Source organism: Marmota flaviventris, chromosome 8 (genome assembly GCF_047511675.1).
Source record: "Marmota flaviventris isolate mMarFla1 chromosome 8, mMarFla1.hap1, whole genome shotgun sequence".
NCBI classification, from domain to species: Eukaryota; Metazoa; Chordata; class Mammalia; order Rodentia; family Sciuridae; genus Marmota; species Marmota flaviventris.
The window spans coordinates 107,632,048-107,652,616 of NC_092505.1; the positions used below are offsets into that span (position 1 = coordinate 107,632,048).

General features: G+C 47.4%; 1 protein-coding gene across 2 annotated transcripts in view; it reads left to right on the plus strand.

Annotated features, from left to right (window-relative positions):
- Nucleotides 1–20,569, plus strand: part of Med12l (mediator complex subunit 12L) — a 263,138-nt gene that overhangs the window by 54,543 nt on the left and 188,026 nt on the right. For both annotated transcript variants that reach the window (XM_027934055.2, XM_027934056.2), the window contains 5 exons: nt 126–236; nt 2,372–2,641; nt 3,595–3,744; nt 4,485–4,584; nt 4,890–5,026. In XM_027934055.2, coding sequence (XP_027789856.2) covers nt 126–236; nt 2,372–2,641; nt 3,595–3,744; nt 4,485–4,584; nt 4,890–5,026 — 768 coding nt within the window. The remainder of the gene's footprint in view (nt 1–125; nt 237–2,371; nt 2,642–3,594; nt 3,745–4,484; nt 4,585–4,889; nt 5,027–20,569) is intronic.

A 20,569-nucleotide genomic window follows, 5' to 3' on the forward strand; every position in this document is an offset into this window, starting at 1 on the left:
ACCGCATCACTGTGACAGTGAGACAGTAGCGAGGTGGCGCCTAAGCTGAGGACTCATGGTGCCCTTGACGCATTCACTGGTGTTTCTCTAACGGCACTGGCGCAATTGTTCTTTGCCCACTGAAGGAAGGATTGCTGGAAAAGCATGAATATTTGACGTGGATCCTGGATGTCCTAGAGAAGATCAGACCGATGGATGACGACCTTCTTAAACTCCTACTGCCGCTGATGCTGCAGGTACAGTAATGGGACCTTGAGCCAGCTGGTTTTATGGGCAGGAAAAGTCAGTCTGAAGGCAATGATTAGGTAAGTAGAGGTAGAAAGGGGAACAATTCCCTTTAGAAGAGGAAAGAATGAATATCTGCCTCCAAAGCAAGTGTTTTCAGAAGAGGTTTTAAATTTTTTTTTTTTTAAATTTTAAAATTTAAAATGCAAATCAAAACCACCCTAAGATACCATCTCACTCTAGTAAGATTGGCAGCCATTATGAAGTCAAACAACAACAAGTGCTGGCGAGGATGTGGGGAAAAGGGTACACTTGTACATTGCTGGTGGGACTGCAAATTGGTGCAGCCAATTTGGAAAGCAGTATGGAGATTTCTTGGAAAGCTGGGAATGGAGCCACCATTTGACCCAGCTATTCCCCTTCTCGGTCTATTCCCTAAAGACCTAAAAAGAGCATGCTACAGGGACACTGCTACATCGATGTTCATAGCAGCTCAATTCACAATAGCAAGACTGTGGAACCAACCTAGATGCCCTTCAATAGACGAATGGATAAAAAAAATGTGGCATTTATACACAATGGAGTATTACTCTGCATTAAAAAATGACAAAATCATAGAATTTGCAGGGAAATGGATGGCATTAGAGCAGATTATGCTAAGTGAAGCTAGCCAATCCCTAAAAAACAAATGCCAAATGTCTTCTTTGATATAAGGAGAGTAACTAAGAACAGAGTAGGGACGAAGAGCAGGAGAAGAAGATTAACATTAAACAGGGATGAGAGGTGGGAGGGAAAGGGAGAGAGAAGGGGAAATTGCATGGAAATGGAAGGAGACCCTCAGGGTTATACAAAAGTACATACAAGAGGAAGTGAGGGGAAAGGGAAAAATAATACAAGGGGGAGAAATGAATGACAGTAGAGGGGGTAGAGAGAGAAGAGGGGAGGGGAGGGGGGATAGTAGAGGATAGGAAAGGCAGCAGAACACAACAGACACTAGGATGGCAATATGTAAATCAGTGGATGTGTAACTGATGTAATTCTGCAATCTGTATATGGGGTAAAAATGGGAGTTCATAATCCACTTGAATCAAAGTGTGAAATATGATATATCAAGAAATTTGTAATGTTTTGAACAACCAACAATAAAAAATTAAAAAAAAATTTATATATTATTTTTAACTTTTAATTTTCTAATTTCCAATTTTTTTTTTAGTTATTCATGACAGTACGGTTCATTTTGATACAATTATACAGGCATAGAATGTCTCTTATTCTAAATTAGGCCCCCACTCCTGTGGACGTACACCCAGGTGGAATTCACTGTGGTGTATTCTTATACTATGTAGGAAGACTTGGAGTGACCTTCAGCAGTCATGTCCGTGGTTTTTGGTTAACATGTAATCTTATTGCACTGGTCTCTCCCGCGTCTGAGCTGAGCAGACAGCCCCTAGAATAGTGCCCCCCCCCCCCTCCCCGTCTTTTAGACTGAGTGCTACAAGAACAAAACAAACCTCCTGGTAGAGTGCAGAGAATCTCTACCTTCTTTTGATAATTCCTTGAGTTCCTGGCAGGTAGGAGTCTTCTCATCTCGTGATGTGTCTAAGATGTGATGAAATTTAAGTTCGCCAAGTGGGATTCATTAGAAGCTGTTCCCCACGGAGCCATCACATGAGCCTTTGATGATTGGAGCAGTGCCCGTGTGCTCGGGTAGCGGTGGCCCTCCCTCTCAGCTGCCCCTGCCGGGTGCTGCAGACACCTGGCCTGTCACAGGTCATCAGCCAGATGGGCTGCTGAGCGCCTCAGCTGTGGCCCTGTGAACCTAGATGTGCTCTGTGTGTAAAATGCTCTCCAGCCTTCAGACTCACAGGGGAGAAACAAGAGTGAATGCTACTATAACACTTTTATGTTGGTCAGAGGTAGACATGATCAAATGGGTGTGTTGGGCTAAACACAGCACATTATTTTAATTTCACCTGTTTCTTTTAGTGGCTACTAGAAAATCTCAGATCATATGTGTGGCTCAGTTCTGTCTGCAGTTGACAGCACAGGTCTGTGCAGGCTTCTTCTTGTTTCCTGGAGAAGCGTCTGCCTTGGAGCAGCTGCTTGTGAAGGCGGGCGTGACTGGTGGCTTGTCTTCTCCTTGCAGTACTCGGATGAGTTTGTGCAGTCAGCCTACCTGTCCCGCCGTCTGGCCTACTTCTGTGCCCGGCGTCTGTCCCTGCTGCTAAGCGACAGCCCCAGCCTCCTGGCCGCCCACTCCCCCCACATGATGATTGGGCCCAACAGCTCGGGGATCGGGGCGCCCAGCCCCGGCCCCCCCGGCCCTGGCATGAGCCCCGTGCAGCTGGCCTTCTCAGACTTCCTTTCCTGCGCACAGCACGGGCCCCTGGTGTACGGACTCAGTTGCATGCTGCAGGTGAGTCTGCGGCCCGGGTGATGTCACATCAGTCCCATGTGGGAAGCCATCGGGCTGGAGATGGCACTTCTATTTCTATGTACCGAGTGTCGTTTTTCCCTCAACCAAGTAGTTTATGTTGAAGTTTGATTACTCTGCGTGGGATAAAGCGCAGAGAAGATTTGCTGCATTCTTCTAGAAGAAAGTTTTTGTGGTTGTCCTCTATTGAGGCCTTTCAGCAGCCCAATTAAAAGTCCTCCAGGGTACCCACAGGGTAGCTATTGCTGTCATCAGCAGCCCTGTTCTTCTGGAGGAGGCTTCTGTGGGCAGCGCTGGCTTCCTCAGTCATGTCTTGAGTTGGCTGCCTGTTTCTTCAGTCTGATCTTCTGGCAGGCACTGCTTCTGGCGGGCATGCTTGCTGCCGGTGCTCGAGGGTGCTGCCCTGGGCAGGTTGCTGGGCAGTGCTCTCGGGTGAGGCATGGCCTGCCCATGGGGCCCCACAGTATCACCCTGAGTTCATTCACATTTCCTGAGCTCTCAGGTGCCCTTTGGAACTAGGTGGCTCTGAAGGTGGGTCTCCACAGGAGCTGGAGCTTGCAGTCCTGTAGGGAAGGTAGAGTAACGGAGCTGCAGTGTCCTGTGACAGGTCGAGGGCTGATAGGGACAGGCCCAGCTAAGGCAGTCACAAAGGGGATCTGCAGCCCAGCCTGTGGTCAGGCAGGCTTTCCTAGGGGACAGTTTGAGACAATGAATTAGAGAAACGTGAGGTGAGGAGGGTGTGGTGGGGGGTTCCTGGCAATGCCTGGAGCGAGGACCTGTTGTCTGACGTGCAGATTGGTGTTGGTGAGGTTGGAGTAAAGAGACCCCCTGTGGCCTTGAGCTGGGGCATCACTGATGGTGACAGCTATCTCTGCTGAGTCCGCAGCTCTCCTCCTCCTCCCTCTCACACCCTGATTTCCCTGCTTCCTTCCTAGACGGTCACTCTCTGCTGCCCAAGTGCCTTGGTGTGGAACTACTCCACAAATGAAAGCAAGAGTGTGAGCGCGGGCTCACCTCTGGACCTGCTGCAGGTCGCCCCGTCCAGCCTCCCCATGCCGGGAGGGAACACGGCATTCAACCAGCAGGTAGACTGTGTCCTGGGTGGTAGGTGTTCTTTCTCCAGGGGCTGGGCGAAGGGGCCCCCGCCGGGTTCAGCCGGAGTTCATCCCCAGCTCTGCTCCTCGCCCCTGCCAACCTCAGGGTTCTCTGCTGTTGCTGAACACAGAGATTCAGGAAGTCGCTCTCTTCCCTTCCCCCTCTTGCTGGGCAGTCCTGCTCAGCGTTCTCCTCCCAGGCCAGTTGGTGGTGATGCCAATGCCTGACTGTGACTCCCATGCTGGCGAGTGTCGTTCAGTGACTCTTCTGTGATCTTCTGGTGCTGCTGCTTTGTTTGAAGATTTATGCAACTTGAACAAGTGTTATAACTAACATGTAGAAGATCATCCTTGTTTTTTATTTATCTATTTTTTTTTAACCAAGCAGTTTTCTAAATTACTAAAACATTGCTAGTTACTTTCCTGACTAGACAATTGGCTCAAAGAGGATATTTAAAAATTCTTGCCCTTTCTTACAATATCCTAAAGCAATCCCACCTGTTACAGTGCCCTTCACACATTAATTTCCATGGACATTTGTCATTGAGAGCTGGCACTGGATCAGCACTTGTGCATTGGAAGGCTGTCCTTGTGGGCAGTGGGCTGCTCTCGTCCCCTGTAGCCATGGCTGTCATTCACCACAGGACCTTCTGCTAGGCAGAAACCCTGACATGACATAGACAGCCGTCTCAGCTTTGCAGCAGAGTTAATTGGAAGCGATTATCTTTCAGGTTCGGGCCAAGATCTATGAGGTGGAACAGCAGATAAAACAAAGGGGCCGTGCGGTGGAAGTCCGGTGGTCCTTTGACAAGTGCCAGGAGTCCACAGCAGGTACAGGGCACAGTGGAGGAGCGGGGGCTTTCGTGGGCTGGGCCTCATGCCAGGTTTCAGATTCTGTCAGTGCGCTCCCGTGGTAAGGAGGGTCTTTGGCACAGCTCTGCGGGGAATTGTGAGGACATTCTTCAGGTTCTGCCTGTCTGGAATGTCTGGTTGGGTTTCATGGATGGTTCTCTTGGGAAACATGCCCAGAATGGTGACTTCAGGAAACCCCCTTGCCCCCCAGAATGGTGATTTTTATGCTCTGCTGTTCTGGTTTCCGTGGCCTCCCTAACTGCATGCTTCATTTCTCCATCTAGGGGTGACTATCAGTCGGGTTTTGCACACGTTGGAAGTCTTGGATCGACACTGTTTTGACCGAACTGATTCCAGCAACTCAATGGAGACGCTTTACCATAAGATTTTCTGGGCAAACCAAAACAAAGATAACCAAGAGGTAGTTGAATTTCTCCTTTCATTTTGCCTTTTATTTTGTTGGTATATTTTCTTTTTTTGTCATTCAGTAAACTCTGACAAAGCCTGTTTTAAAGTGTAATATTTTATGAAGGCTCATGCACTGTGAAATTTCTCTCATTGGACTAACGTGACTCAACATTATTAACACAAACTGTCCGCTGGGCTGGTCTACTTTATAGATTGATTGGAATGATTTTTATTGGCCCTTTACCATCCTCCCTTCATTTACTCTTAACAGAACATCCTGTGCTTCGACTTGGTGAGATGATTGACTTTGACTCGGGGGATGCATTTTAACACACAGCCCAGCAGAGGGCAGTGCATGAAACTCTGTGGTTATGATCTTTGAAAACTCTTCAGTGCTGGTCAGGGCTTCCCAGAGGAACAAAACAGTAAAGAGAAACTGCGTGTGTGTGTGTGTGTGTGTGTGTGTGCGTGCGCGCGCGCGCTCGCATCCATGTGCATGTTTCTTATCTGCATCTATCTAGAGAGAGAAAAGAGTGCTATTTTTTTTTTTTTTTTTAATATTTTAAAACTGGCTGGTGTGATTGTAGGTAGTGGCAAGTGTGACATGTGCAGAGCAGGCTGGAGACCAGGGAAGAGTGGGGGTTGCATCCTGAGTCTGGGGGCTGGATTCATTCTTCCTTTGGAGACCCCAGTCTTTTTCTTCAGGCTGTCAGTGGACTGGATGAGGCCCACCCCTGTTATGGAGGGTGGTCTGCTTAACTCAAAGTCTGCTGATTTAAATCCTAATCACATAAAAAAAACAAAACAAAACTTTGCAGCCATATCTCAACTGATATTTGACCAAAGAATTGGTAGCATAGCCAGTCACACGGACACGTGACATTGAGCAATTGCAGACCATTTTATGTTTTATTTTCCTAGTAACAGATATGTCATTAATGAGTGACTCTACAAACATAGCATTTGCAGTGATCTTTATCTAGTCTTGCGTGGGGGAATTAAAAGTGTTTTCCTCTCACAGTGAAAAGTGCCTGTGGTACAGCCAGCGTGGGCTAGGCCGAGGGAAGGCCAAGGTGAGGCTCGACAGCCCTAAGAGCACCTTAGCTGATGCATGGCAAGGGCCTTTGGTTCTAATGAAGCCTTTGGGAATGCACCGTGGAGGCCAGGATGACCCAGGGCACCACCCAAGACCTCCCGGACCCACCTCTGTGTGAGCCTGGTGCAGAGGCTACATGGCTCCTTCTTTAGGAATCCTTTTATGAGTCATTGCCCTGATTCTCAAAGGTGCCACATGGGGTCAGAAGGTCGACGACAGGGGTAGACCTGGCGTGGCGTTTCGCTCTGGTGGGTGGGCACAGAGTGCTTCAGCACCTCAGCTCCTCAAGAGGGAGCCCCACTGTGGGCCTGTATAATCCTGTGCTTCCTAAGGCAAGCTCTGGGGCTGCCCTGCTCTTTTGGGGTGGAAACTTTATAGTCCTTCTCTTTGTAGTAAAATTTCCTAAGGTGAGAGGTTTCAAGAGGTCTGAGATTTTTAAATACTTAGACATGCGATATGTGGAATGAAAATCCTGAAAATTTGAGGTATCCTTTTGTGTTGCTAAGCTTCTTGTGCTAAGTGTTGGGTCACAGTGTGCTTTCCCTGTCGAGGCTGTTACCAAGTCCATGCTCCTTTCTAGTGGTCATGTTGGCCCGTGGAAACTCAAATTGCCCACTAGAAAATGATAGGGTGTCTTGTCAGGGAGAAATCACACTGTGAGGTTTTTCCCACAGCCCTGTGGAGACTAGGTGCCTAGATGAGCTGTTGGAGTGCCAGAAGATTGAAACTTCAAATTACATTTTTAAAAGCTTCCTTTGTCTCAGTTTTATAACAAACACAGTTATTACTGTGTATATATATATAGCACAGGTAGAGGTTCATGAGGAAATGTGTGTCCACTGAGAGTTTTTCCAGAAGCAACCCTTCAAGCCCGGGGGGTCCCACCTCCTCTTCGGGTGCAGGGAGGCACCCATGGCCACCTGGAGTGTTGCCCTGGTCAGTAGTGCTTATTCTCAGTGTTGACTCAGCTTTGGAAGTATTGCATGTAAGCAAGTGAGTGTTTATTTTGTGGTTGACATACTGTCTTATGAGGAATATGAAATCTACATTTTTTATCCTGTAATTCAGGCTGATCACCCACTGATTTGACAGAAGAACACTTGAAAGGACAGACTCTTCAGGGATAGTTAGCATCCAGTAAATTCTTTTAGTTATCTATTTGGCCTTGCCCATGCCAGGCAAGTGTTCTACTACTGAGCCACATCCCCAGCCCTGTTTATTTTACTTTGAGACAGTCTTGCTAAGTTACCCAGGCTGGCCTCGAACTTGCCATCTTCCTGCTTCAGTGTCCCAAGTAGCTGAGATTCCAGGTGTGTGCCACCTCACATGGATAATTTAAAAAATGTGATTAGATTTACGTGCATGAGAGTATGTGTGTATTCATGCAGGCATGCAGATGGCATTCCACTGTGCTTACTGTCCACCAGGGGTCACCCTTTCCTTGACTCTTGAGTCACTCTGTGTTCCTGGAATTCATAAGGGGCTACAGCTGTGTTGACCCTGACTAGGGGTGCAACCTTGACCTAGGTAGTAAAGCTGTGTGCCTCGTTGTTAAATAGGCACAGAGCACCTTGCCTCTTGTCTCTGAGGAAACACGGGCACTTTGAGGATTATGAAGCACTGTACAAGTGTATTTCAGAAATAGTGACCGTGAGCAATAGTAAAATAAAATCAGTATTACTGTTTCATGGGGGACCAATATGTTGACGCTGTGTTATGAAGGAGGATTGTGTTATGAAGTGGTATGGTTGGGATAGAAGGCCTTCTCTCTTCTTAGAAATGGACTTCCTTTTCTTGGGTTTCATAATGTGTCTTCGACTTTGACGACAGAGTAGACACAGACCGGTCCTGAGCCCCAAGTGCAGCTGGCGTGTGCTGCTCTCCTGGCAGTCCTGTCTGGGCAGGCTCCAGCCCCAGCTGCACAGTGGGTTTTCCCACTTCTGTTTGGGAATCTTGAACCTCACTCTCCAGATTCCCTTTTCTCTGTAACTGCAGAGGGGAAATCAGGCCTCTCTGCTTCCTTCTGGGGAGCGGGGTGGGTGTCTGTCCCCAGGGGAGAGGCCAGGAGAGCTGCGGTTCAGATTTCTGAGAGTTCTTGGTTTGGTATTTGGTGAAAGCCCTTTGGGATAGGTGGTGCACGGATTAGGACTTTCGAGACCTGGGTCCTGGCTGTGGTTGGCCTGTGGGTCCCCAGAGGAGAGTGGAGCTGAGCTGCTGCCACATTGGGTGCCAGGCCTGGGGTGCCCCTTTACTTTCCATGTGGAGTGCCTCATTCCTTCACCCTCCTCCTCGCCCGCGCCCCCTGCTCCTGCTCTGTGCCAGGGCCAGGGTCCTGGGGTGAAGGAGTGAAAGCAGACCTAAGCCTTGGTGTTCTCGTGCCCTGGTTGGTTTCTTGGCCTCCACTTGGTGTGAAGGTAGAAGTCATAACATTCAGGGTTCTGAGGCTTGTGTGCCATAGGGGCCAGGCTGGCAATGTGTCCTGGTGGCAGGAGGCTGCACACAGGGTGGCCTGGAGAGAGGGCCCTAGGGCGACTGGAAAGGGCACGCTCAGTGTGAGCTGGGCATTGCCTCTGGGTGCTCCCTGGACTGCAGGCTCACCGTCACCTGGTCCTCAGGCATTTCAAGAGCGACTGTGTGCCAGGTTCTGTGTGTGAACCTCCCCAGGATTCGGACGCCGTGCGGGCTAGCAGCTTGTCAGCTGGCTGTGTTTGCAGAGACACCATGGCTTTCAGTTGCTGGTAGTTGCTTCCTGCCACACTGACTTGCCTGTCTCCTGGGGAGGCAGCTGGAGCGCAAGGCAGTGTCTGCGGGACTGTGGCACTTACAGGTTCCAGACCGGCTAGTCTGTCGGGGCGATCCCTCCCCCAGGCAGCAGAGGGGGCAGCCCGGCCTTCCAGAGCACAGACCGCTTCCTTCCTCTTGGTTGCCCTCCTTGCCTGTGGTGTGAGCGCAGAGCCAGGTGCAGTTTGGGGTGCCTCGGGGACAGGATAGAAGTGAAGGTCTCAAGGTGGCAGGAAGAGCTGCCTTTCACTTCTCTCTCTGCAGCCCCAGGAAGCAAACTTTTTCCTGAGTAATGAAAAGGGCAGACCAGCTGGGCGGGCGGAACTCTCGAGAACAGCAGCTGTGCATTTCCTGTCTCCCTGCTCAGACCTGTGTGTTTGTTGCTTGCATTTGCTTTGTGCATGTTCACTCTGCCTTTCGGTTAGCAAAGATCTCCGTCTAGAGCAAGCGTCTCACTCATCGGGACACAGACAGGCCCTCCCAGGCCACCGGGCCTGCTCATGGTGGCACAAGCACTCTGTGAGCGCGGGCACCTGGAGGTCAGGCCCGGGTCCTGCATGGCTGTGCTTGTCCATGCTCGTTTTCCTGCAGTGCGATGGCTCTGGGATGTCAGGCTGTCACTTCGCCTACAGCTCCTCAGCCCCTAACCAGTGCGTAGCCTGGCAAGGGCTCAGTGAGTGTTTTCTTGGTTTGGGTCTTTGCTCATAACAGAGATATGGGGCAGTGACCACCTCTGTAGGATGTGGCATGGAGGGACAGGGTGCCTAGAGCGATGGAGTCTGTGTGTGTCAGTCTGTCCAGCTCTGATGCACAAGAAGGCATGCATAGCTTCAGATTTCGGAGCCCAGTGGGTCTCAGTGTCTGGGGAAAGCCCGCTGGGGTCTGTACTGCATGGGATCAGGATATTCAGGACCTGGGCACTGCCTGAGTTCCCCTGAGTGAGGCAGGGCGAGGCTGCAGGGGAGCGTGGCTGTGAGGCTGGCAGGCTGGTGCAGTTTCCTCGTTGTGAAATGGGCATTCTACTTCCTGATGTGAATGGCCTGGAGCCATGGCAGGAAGCCCTGTGGATCAATATTTACAGTGTTGGGTGTAAAGGCAGGTGCTCAGTAAGCACTAGCTGCTGCTGTTACCGACCCGGTGCTCAGAGAGGCAGTCAAATACCCTGGATAACTGGACTGGGTATGGTCAGACTGCTTGTGACCCCACAGCCCACTTGTCAGAGGCACAGCCAGTGTCTGCCAGGCGTTTTGCATTCTTTGATTTTCTCAGTCTTTGCCTTCTGTAGGGCAGCCACTGGAGGGATGGACACGCCTGGCATGAGCATCTACAATTCCATGTTGAGACACAGATGCCTACTGAAATGCTCGGGGTCTTTTTGATATAAGATAGGGGGGTGGAAGTCACTTCTAAAACCAGGACTCAAGGTTAAGTGGGGTGGAAGTCGAGGCAAGAGGCACATGGGCTGAGGGGAGGCCTCCTGTGAATCTGTGTGTGCTGGGTCATGTCATCAGTGCTGACCCTGGCCTGGGTGGACACGGTTGTGTTTCAGAGGTTAACATGCTTTCTCCTGTACACCCAAAGGACGCACTGCGAATCTTTTTTAGCTACCATTTTCTTCTTTCTTGAAATAAGTCCATGAGCAAAATGTCAGTTACATTAACATAGTTGGGAAAACAAACCTTATGTGTCCAAACATTTAGACTTTGCTGATTTGAGAAGGCCTGTGAGTTAGTTGACTGAGTTTTCGGGGAGCCTCTTGGTTAGTTTGGAGAACATGTGCTATAGAGCTTTCTGTTCCCATAGCAAACTGAGAGAATCAACCTGGAAACAGAAAACGTGTATCTCAGCTTCCAGATTCAGAGGATTCATCCGTGATCTGTTGGGCCAGTGCTTTGGGCTGTGCTGGCACTTCCTGGTGGAAGCACACAGTAAGGCAAGACCACTCATCTCTTGGCTGGGAGCAAAAGAGAGGGAGAAGGAAGACTTGGAGTCCCATTGTTCCCTTAAAGGCACATCCCAGGGACCCAATACCTTGCTTCCAGTGCCTCCCCATAGCACCACAGATTGGGAATGATCCTTCAGCACATGGACCTTTGAGGACCTCTTAACCACAGCCATGAACGCAGCCTTAGCCACAGCCATGCATGCGGCCTTGGCCATAGCCACACACGTGACCTTAACACAGCCACGCACACAGCCTGGTAACCGTGTCTGAGTGCTTTTTAAACATCAGGTTCTGTGCACATAGGTGTCTAAGTTTTCTGTGGCATGTGAGATATATTTTTTAATGTCTTACTTTCTAGATGAAGAAACCAGTGCTTAGAGGGGATGAGAAATGGTCCAAGCTCATGTGCCAGCTCATGAGTAGGAGAACAGAGATTGGGATCCTGAGAGGTTCCAGAACAGTGTTCCTTTTTTAAGTATGAGTCTGTACTAGGTGATAGTCCCTTTTAGAGGCTTCTTTCTCATGTATGCTTCATTTGTTTTGTTAAAAAGCCAAGTCCTAAAAAGGGAGTCCACTTAGTCCTCCTGCACTGGTCTGTCTTCATCTGGACTAAATTGGCCAGTCAGAGGCAGCCACACAAAGCCGATCATGAAGATTATTTTTCTTGAGTTATTTATTAGTAAGATATTTCAAATACGTCTTAGAAAACTGTTTTTCAGAAACAACTGTGATTTATTCTTCAAGTATTCAATGTGAACGCTATTCCCAAATTTTTCCACTGACCTTAACCTTCTCCCTTGGAAACTGTTCCTATTTTAAAACAGAAAAAATGCAAAACTAGGGAAGAAAACCCTAGGTACTGGAAGGTGCCAAACATGTCCAGCACCAAAAATTCCATCTTGAGCAGGAGGAGTAAAGTCCAAATCAGACTTCAGGCTCTTCTCTTAAGGCTGGTTTCTTTCTGTCCCCAGCTCTGTCTTGACAGCGGCTGTCACGAACAGCACGCTTAGCGTGTTCATTCCAGGCCTTATGTTGCTTAATTTAAAAAGTATTTTGTTTCCGGTAATAATGGAGCAGAACGAACAAGTTCCAGAGGCCGTTTTGGCAGAAGGAGGGAGCAACCTTTGTATCATTTTCTACATTTTAATATTGGCACATTTATGTTTAAGAGTAATTTCTAATTTTTCAGAAGCTTCTTTGATAATTCTAACGTATTAAACATGATTTAAATTAAAAAATTCAAATCCTCAAGTTGAACAACTGGTCTTTGTTTATCCCACTTACTTTGAGCCTTTAGGACCTGGGTTTGAGTCCTGGCTTTGGGCTCGTTATTTGCCCCAGTGCCAGTTTCCCTGTGTGTGCGGTGGCCCTGTCGATAGTACCCCTGTGTGTAGTGGCATGTGCCAACACCAGTGGTTGTGCTCATGGCTGGGCAACTGGTTGTCAAGCCTGCCGGGCAGATTTCACCTGGCAATTTGTCTTTCCCTTCTTACCTGTATATTTCCTTTATTTTTCATAAAATGCAAATAGTAAAGCCTGTTGTACGAATGCAGAGGAGAGTTTTTTGAATTAAGCATAGCATTCTAATTATTTTGAGAGATTTGTGCTCTCCAAGGGCTTTTGGAAGGAAGTATTCTGTGATTATAATTAACCTGCCCCGTGACTTACATGATCATGCAATTGACAGACCTCTTAAAATCCCTCGATTGTCTTCGTTGGTATTATTTAGACGTTGATGAATTCGTGAAGAGTAGAAGATTCATGCTTTTTGTCACAGTGCTGATGAATGACACTTAGTTGGTTTCAGTATTCAGATGGCTTGTCTTAACTGTTATTTCCTTATCTATATCATTTCTTCTCAGAATTCAGAGTTGTGCTATCTGTAATTACTTACTACTCAAAAAAAGAAAAGAAAAGAAAGGAAAAAAAAAAAAAAACAGGGGAAGTCCTCCTGCTTCCATGGCTTCTGTTTTCTTTCTTGGGTCTTGGCAGCTCTGAAGGCCATCAACGCTGGCTCCGAGGCTGTGAGGCAAGGAGAAGCTGCCCCAGGCCCCACCAGAGAGCCCAGCCCTCTCCAGTAGCTGTGGGAGACCACTCTGTGTGCAGAGGTGATAGGAGTGAAGAGTGTTCACGTTAGCATAATGAATCTTGGGAATGGTTAACAGCCATGGGCTCATCACCCTGCTGGAGATTCCCATGGATGGTGCTGTTAGTCACCTCATACAGGGGAACAGTGTCCCTCTGCAGTCACACCTCTTGGCTCATGTGACTGGCAGATCACTCAGCTGTTACCCCTGCCTGTGTATTATCCCATGTTACTCATTGCTGCTGTGGCGTGGACCATGTTTTCTTGTCTCCAAATGTGCCACTTTGTTTGATGTTGACTAGGAGTGATTGACTTCATTTTTAAACATGTCCTTTGTAGTCTGAGCTGTTTTATTTAGTGTCTGATCTCAGGTCTTCTTAGCTGCGGCTTGCAGTAATGAGTCACTGATCCCCCATTCCACCTAGATAGTTGTATAATCCAGGTATCTTAAGAAATTTATTAACACAGCAAACAATCATTCTATGTGTCTCTAACTTCTGAATGAAGCCTGCCTCCCCAGAGGAGTTGTTGATTGGTTTCCTTCTTTATTTAATGAATAGAAGATCTGTGGTTTTCTTCCAGAGATTCTTAGGTGATTGAATACCAGAGTAAGCCTAATGTGATGCCTCTTCAATGGGATTTGTGCCTGCCTTGCTGGAAAGAATAACGTGACACATCCCCCTGTGACGAAGACCTGTCGTCACACTCACATGGTTTTGTTATAGATGTAGATGGCATCTTTAATGATGGTTATTTGCTGCAGAATTAATAACTATTTCACCTTTTCACTATACTCCCGATTCATGAGGCCAGGTTTACAGGGCTGGTGTTAAGAGGATCCTAATGAGTTTTTTAAATATATGTTTTTATAGTTGTAGTTGGACACATTACTTTTATTTTATTCATTTATTTGTATGTGGTGCTGAGGATCGAACCCAGTGCCTTACACATGCTAGGCGAGTGCTCTGTCACTGAGCCCCTCTTAGTGAGTTTTGAGCCTTGTCTTTTTAATTTTCATGATAGAAGCTGATTGTCATGATTGCTAGGTGCACGGGCGAGCATGCGTTCTTGATATGGAGATGTCTCTTTTCATCCCACAAAGTGGGCCCCCGTCCCACTGCCCTTCCCTGAAGTTGGGGTGTTTGGACATAGGCTTGACATTCTGTGACCAGTGCCTTTCAGACATTTGACAAGTCAACCCTTATGCCTTAGTTTCTTCCCCTGTAAGATCATAGGAGAGTGTCAGACCATCAGAAGTGGCATGCATCGTGCCCAGGGAGGTACCTGCTGCCTGTCCTGGTCCACACCCTTTGGTGCTTCCCTGGGCGTTCACGTTCGTGCCTGTGAACATCTGGCAACTGCAGCAGGCAGGGGCTTGGGTGTGACCACCTGTTGTTCTCTCCACTGCCTGAGTGGCCCATCGCCTTTCACCTGTGTGTGTCCCTCTGCTCTCCAGGCTCAGCCCTCTTCTAGCCCTCTCGGCTTCCCAGGTGGCTCTGAGCTCATGGGGCAGCTCTGTTTCAGGCCAGCTGTAGCACTGTTGCCCTATCCTCCCAAATATTCGTTGCTTTCTCTTTTCATCCCTGACTTCGGAAGACAAGAGTGGCCAGAAGATGCCAGTGATGCCAGACCACAGTGTCGAGGCCCCCGGGTCACCTCGCCTCCTGAGCTAGGGCTGGGAATGCTCCTGCTGCCGTGCTTGCCACCCACCCTCGGTTAAATCAGATGGCTCCCATATTTAGTGAGTGTGTCTGTAATCTGCCTTCTGGCCAGTTTCATTCTCTTGGTTTCACATAGGTAGCACACTGCTTCTCCTTTCTGACTAAGCAGGCTTTATTGAACTGCTCTGTGCCAGGAACTGCTCTGGATGCTGACATTAAAGCCAGGGAAAGACAGATGTCTGTCCTGCCTGAGCATCTAGTCCTGCAAGTGTCAGGCAGAATAACAGCCTTGGTGGGTCACTCCTCGGCCCACACGTCTGTGTCAATAGGTTAGAGGTCTAGCCTATCCCTGGAGAGGTCGAAGCCAGGGCTGGGCCAGAGGGTGGCAGTGGCCACATGCATTGGCGGGGCTGGGCTGCCACTCACCCAGGTCTGTATGAGCCACTGGGAGGGTTTCAGTGTAACTGGGATCCTGTCCGTGCTTCACGTGACCCTGACTGAAGAAAGCTCTGAGTGCGGCAGGAAGTGTGGGCTTAGTAGCCGGGACTCCTGGCCTTCCTCTTTGTCTCCTGTTACTCTTGCCCACCTTACTTACATAATCTAGTTTCAATTATCTGTAAAATGGAAGTAGCAACAGCAGCTTCCAAGTTTGTTGCTAAGATTAAGGAGTATGTATGTAAAACACCCAGAACCTGCTCGGTAAGTAGTTTCTTTTTCTTCAGATGTTTCATTTTTTATCATATACCAGTTTTCCCACATTTACAATCCACATGTACTCATTCAATGGCTGAAATGATTGACCTTCACACACTTATATGCATCTTTCGTACTTCTAGTACACATTTGTTTCAACACATTTCTATGATTACTACCGCCACTCCCTGTGGTTGGAAATTTAAAATTGTGGCTGTTGTCATGATTGCAGGTTTTTAATTGCTGCCAGGGTTAGACTCCGTAGTTGGGTGTTCTTTTCTTACCTCTGTGTGCTGCAGTCCCATGTGTGCCCTCCACCCCATTTCCAGGCCCCCAGCGTGCTTGTGTGCGCATGCACACCAGGGGATGCACCCTGTAGAGCGCCCAGGAATTTCTACTCACTGTGAGGTACCAGCGTGGAGCGCTGCTATGACTGCCCTCAAGACCCCACCCTCCTTTGCATGTCTGGGGTGGTGAAGTCCTTTGGTTACCAGTCTCTGCTGTGCCTCAGCAGGTGTCAGGACCTCCCCAGAGTCTCTGTAGCCACTGGCTGCAGATAAAGGCCCCTGGCCAAGCTGTGGAAGGTGCCGATTACCCGGGAGGCACATGTGAGCTGTGCGTGCTGAGGGTAGTGTCAGGAGAGTCCAGAGAAGCTTAGGGTATAGCCCAGAGGAAGGGCACCATCGCCTTCCCTGGTCCTCTTGATGGACAAGTGGGATTCCACCTGTGGTTAATGTCCCAAGGGCCATGTTGTGGCAGGAGTGCCGTCCCTGAGCTGAGTGTTCTCTACAAGTTAGCTTAATGTCACCTGAAAATCTGCTGTTATCGACATTAGTAATTTTGACAATTAAATCCACACAAAGTTATTTTATATTTTAAATTTTCATTAGAAGTGACTGAAAAAGTTTATGTTAAAGATCAGTAATGTTCAGTTTTCATAATTTTTGTTGTGTCTGTTTTGGATATTTATAAATTCCTTAATTTTGTTTAGTTATGACTAGAATGAGCTATAAATATTTCAGAAAACCCATTTTGAATCAACAGATAAATAGGCGATTTTATTTGGTGAGGGCGCCTCTGTGTTCCCTTAGCATCAAGAAGACTGACCTCAGCATGTTATAACTAGTGCATCCCTGATAGAGAGATTTTCTCCCTTCTGTTCAGAGTGGCCCGGAGTCTTCACTGCCAATCCCAGACCCACATCCAGAGGGTCACTCTCGTGGGGCACTGTGATGGGCTCGTCTGTAGGTGCCTTTGCCATCTCGGAACATTCCTCCAGAGGTCCCAGGGTTAGACCTTGGCTGGCTAGGCCACAGGGTGAGGTGTTCCTCTGCCTACCCGCCTCTTGTTCACCGGTACTTGAAGTTTAACTGATTCTTCAAGGCTTTTCTAGAAAGCCACTCTGTAAGGGAATAATTGAGTAATTCCCTCCAGTCTCACTCCCTAGTCCTGTTGAATGCTGTTGTCTTCCTGAGATGATTTTCCTGTCCTTCTGTGCATCCAAATACCTGCATCCTCATGCATTTGTTCCCCTTGATGACTGTCTCTTCGAAGGCAAGGGATATTCCTGGTTTCCGTCTTGAGCTAGTACGGTATCTCAAGTTCCTGTCTTGATGTTATTATGTGTTATGATACACTGGTTGAATTTCACTTCATAAAGTTACTAATGGTTCTAAAGAAAAGGAACTTTATATTTTAAAGAGTTGTTTATAGAATGAGAATTAATTTTAGCTTTGTAATTGAAATGATGATATCCTTTGATCTTTGACCATTATTTGAATTTGTAAGATAGTACCTACCTGGCAAATGAAAGTTGTCTAAAGTTTATTTAGTCATTTTGGCTGGGGCTGTACCTCAGTGGTAAAACCCTTGCCTGGCATGGACAAGGCACATCCACAGTGCCACACACACAGAAAAATGATAAAAAAAACATTTCAAAAAATTTGTGGGGCTGGGGATTGAGCACAGGGCCTTGCTTGTCTAATAGTTTTGTTCGTTTTGTTTTGGTCCTGGGATTGATCCCAGGGGCGCTTTACCACTGTGCCAATCCCCAGCTCCTTTGTACTTTTTATTTTGGGACAGGATCTCACTATATTGTTGAGGCTGTTCTTAAACTTGCAATCCTCCTGCCTCAGCCTCCTGAGTTGCTGGGATTACAGGCGTGCGCCACTGCACCTGGTTTATTTAATAATGTTTGAAAAGTTGGTGCCGAGCAGTGTAGAATGTGAGGCGTCTGCGTGGGGTGATGAATGTCGGTCCCCATGCTAAGTTCCTCATGGAGTTAGGAAAGGACCAGGCTGGACACAAACTCCATCTCAGCCTTTTATTCGGGAACAGGATCACACCTCCAATGGACCCACTTTCCTGGTTGAAAATGAGCTGCTGGCCAGCAGAGGAGTTTGGGCTATATAGGTTATACTGAGAGGTGGTTTAGGGAACGTGTCAGTTTGGGCACTCAGGAATTTGGGTGTAGGGTTGAGGGGTCTGTGGCCAGCATGTGGAGAGGATTTATCTTGGGAGAGATGAAAAGCCTCCTGAGGATTATTCTAGGTTGGATGAAATACCTTCTCCCCACCTGTGGCCAGACTCTGGAAAGGATTCACCTTGGAAGACAGGAAAGCTGTCAGTGGGTGGCTTTCTTTCCTACTCCCTTTCCCAGGCTGCACTGTCTTGGGGTTTATCATTTCCCATCTCTAATAGGAGTGTGTCCTGGGACTGACTTTGGAGCCAGGCATTCCCCCTATTGTTATAACTAGTGAGATCTGGATGAGGCTTCTTGTCAAGTCCATTTCAAATTGAAACAAACCCTTTGAAGATTTGGGAAAAAAGGCTTGAATGGGACAATATCTTGAAAAACAATGGTAGAGTTATATTTATTTTTATAACTTTCAGCTATTTTTTGGTAATAAAAATCTACCCATATCTTGTGCCTTCAGATAAGTGTAATGCCACCCGTGTTTCCAGTGTGATCTTCTGAGAAGCTAGTGTACGTATGTTCCTCTGTTCTGGCTTCTCTGTCCCTTCCAGGGTCCTGAGGACAGGTCGGTATTGCAGGCAGGCCTCTTGATATTCAGAGAGGAGAGGACTGCGCAGTCTTGGGATCTGGCCAATACTGGAAAATACTTACGGGTTCAAAATGAATTTTGAAATGTTTAGATTTTTATAGGCACAGTTGCTGTGAAGACAAAATTTCTGTGCTAGAATTTTATATTTTACAAAGCTGAGTTTTTTCGACAGTGTTTCTCAGTGGTTCCGTCACTGATTTTCTTAATTCACCTAATTCTTGGTATTCAGTGATTGTGATGGCTGCCGTGGCCGGTCGTCTGCAGGCCCATCTGCCCGTCCAGTTCTCAGACGTCAGTGTGCCGGGACAGGGGGATGCTGGTACCCTCTAAGACACGGCAGGCATGGGGACTCAATTCCTTCCTTCTCCCACAGTTCGTTTTCTTGTTGCTTTGTAGGTAGTCATCTTTTAGGCTTTTCCCTCTAGAATGTGAACTTCAGGGATATAAGGGCCAGGTTTAGAGTATTTTCTCAGGGCCTTGGATCCTGGTGCTCACCTCACTGGGCTTGTTTTCCAGCACACCACCCTCTGCCCCTGGCCACGTCTGGCGTGTTCAGGGGGCAGGCAGGGCCTGTTCCTGTGCTGAGTGCCTGAGATCACTGGCCTTTTCACGTCCACCGGGTTTTTAGGATTATTCCAGCTGTTGTCTAGGACAGAAGCCCATCAGCAGAATTCTTGTGCACATTTTGTGAACTAATTCCCTTCAGTGTGCAGAGGGTGGTGGAGACCCAGAGGCAGGCAAGATGGAGTTGATTTAAATCACTGTTACAATAGTCAACAACTCCCTGTCTTTCTATTCCAACTTTCCACCTGTTTCTCCATTAGTTTTTTAATTTGCACCCGTTTATTTTTTTATTCGTTAGAAAAAAAATGTCTGAAATTTTTGTGCAATTTTACTTTTAAAAGTTCCTTAAGAAACAACAATGACAACAACTGTTTTCTCAGAGTCTTTTAAATTCTAGTCCATCTGTTTTAAAAGCCATCTGGAGTTTTGTTAAAAAAAAAATGTAGACATATTTTGTATTTTGAATTAGCATACAAGGATATTGAACCACAGATGTTGAAAATATATATAATACATATTGTATATATTTACATGCACACATATATGTTTGATTTCTTTGGTATAGAAGCAATATTTTCTCATTCAAAACCTGGGGAATATACAAGAGTATAAAAAAACAAAGCCACACATCCACACATTGTAGATATTTTTCTCAAGCATTTTTAAGAATGAGGAGGTGAAATCCAGTCTTTAAAAATTGGAAGATTAGGGGCTGGGGCTGTGGCTTAGTGGTAGAGCACTTGCCTAGCATGGGTGAGGCCCTGGGTTCAATGCTCAGCACCACATTAAAAATAAATAAATAAAATAAAGATATTGTGTCAAATTACAACTAAATTTTTTTTTTTTTAAAAATTGGAAGATTGTGTAATTTCAGCTCATATTTAGCACTTTGTATAAATCACTGTCGTAATCACTTGTAGCAATTCTCAAAAATAATTTTGCTAATTTAATGTAGCTTCGTGGCCTTGCAGATTCAATGGAATAGGGGCCTGAAAAGGTGAAAGGGCACTGCAGTTATTGTAATTCAGGTAGATAGGCTTGTTTTTTTTTTTAATGAGATGGGTTGAAGTTTCTTTGAACGACAGAACACCTAAAGGGTGACATTTTCTGATTTAGGAGAGAAAAAAAAATGTCTCCAGGTTTTTCTTGCATGTCCAGAAACACCATCCATAGATCCGAGCGAGCTGACTGGACATGCGTGACTGCTGCAGAAGTTGCCATGCTCTGTGGTACCTTGTTACGCACCAGGAGCTGCTGTGGGATTATGCCCTAGAGTAACCCAGAATTTGCCCCAGTTAGAATGCGCTTGTTCATCACAGCACCATAGCTCTCACTGGGCATTCCTGATGCAGCCTGGGCGGGGGACTCACTCCTGGCATTTCCACCAGAGGCCTGGAAGCGTCGTTCACTGGTGGCCTGTGCGAGGTCGGGTGTGCAGGTGTGAAGGAGGGCAGTGAGGAGCCAGTCCTGCCTTCTTGCCACTTGCTATCCTTGAGGGAATGCACTGGAAAATTAGACTCAGGTGAAGAGAAACTTTAGGCAGTCACATATGCCACAAAGCATGTGACATGGGGTGGCATTCTGTGCACTTGGTCAGCAGGAACCTCAGAGCTGAGAGCAGTGAGGAGGACAGCGCTGTTACATTCTGGGGGAAGAGCAGCCGAC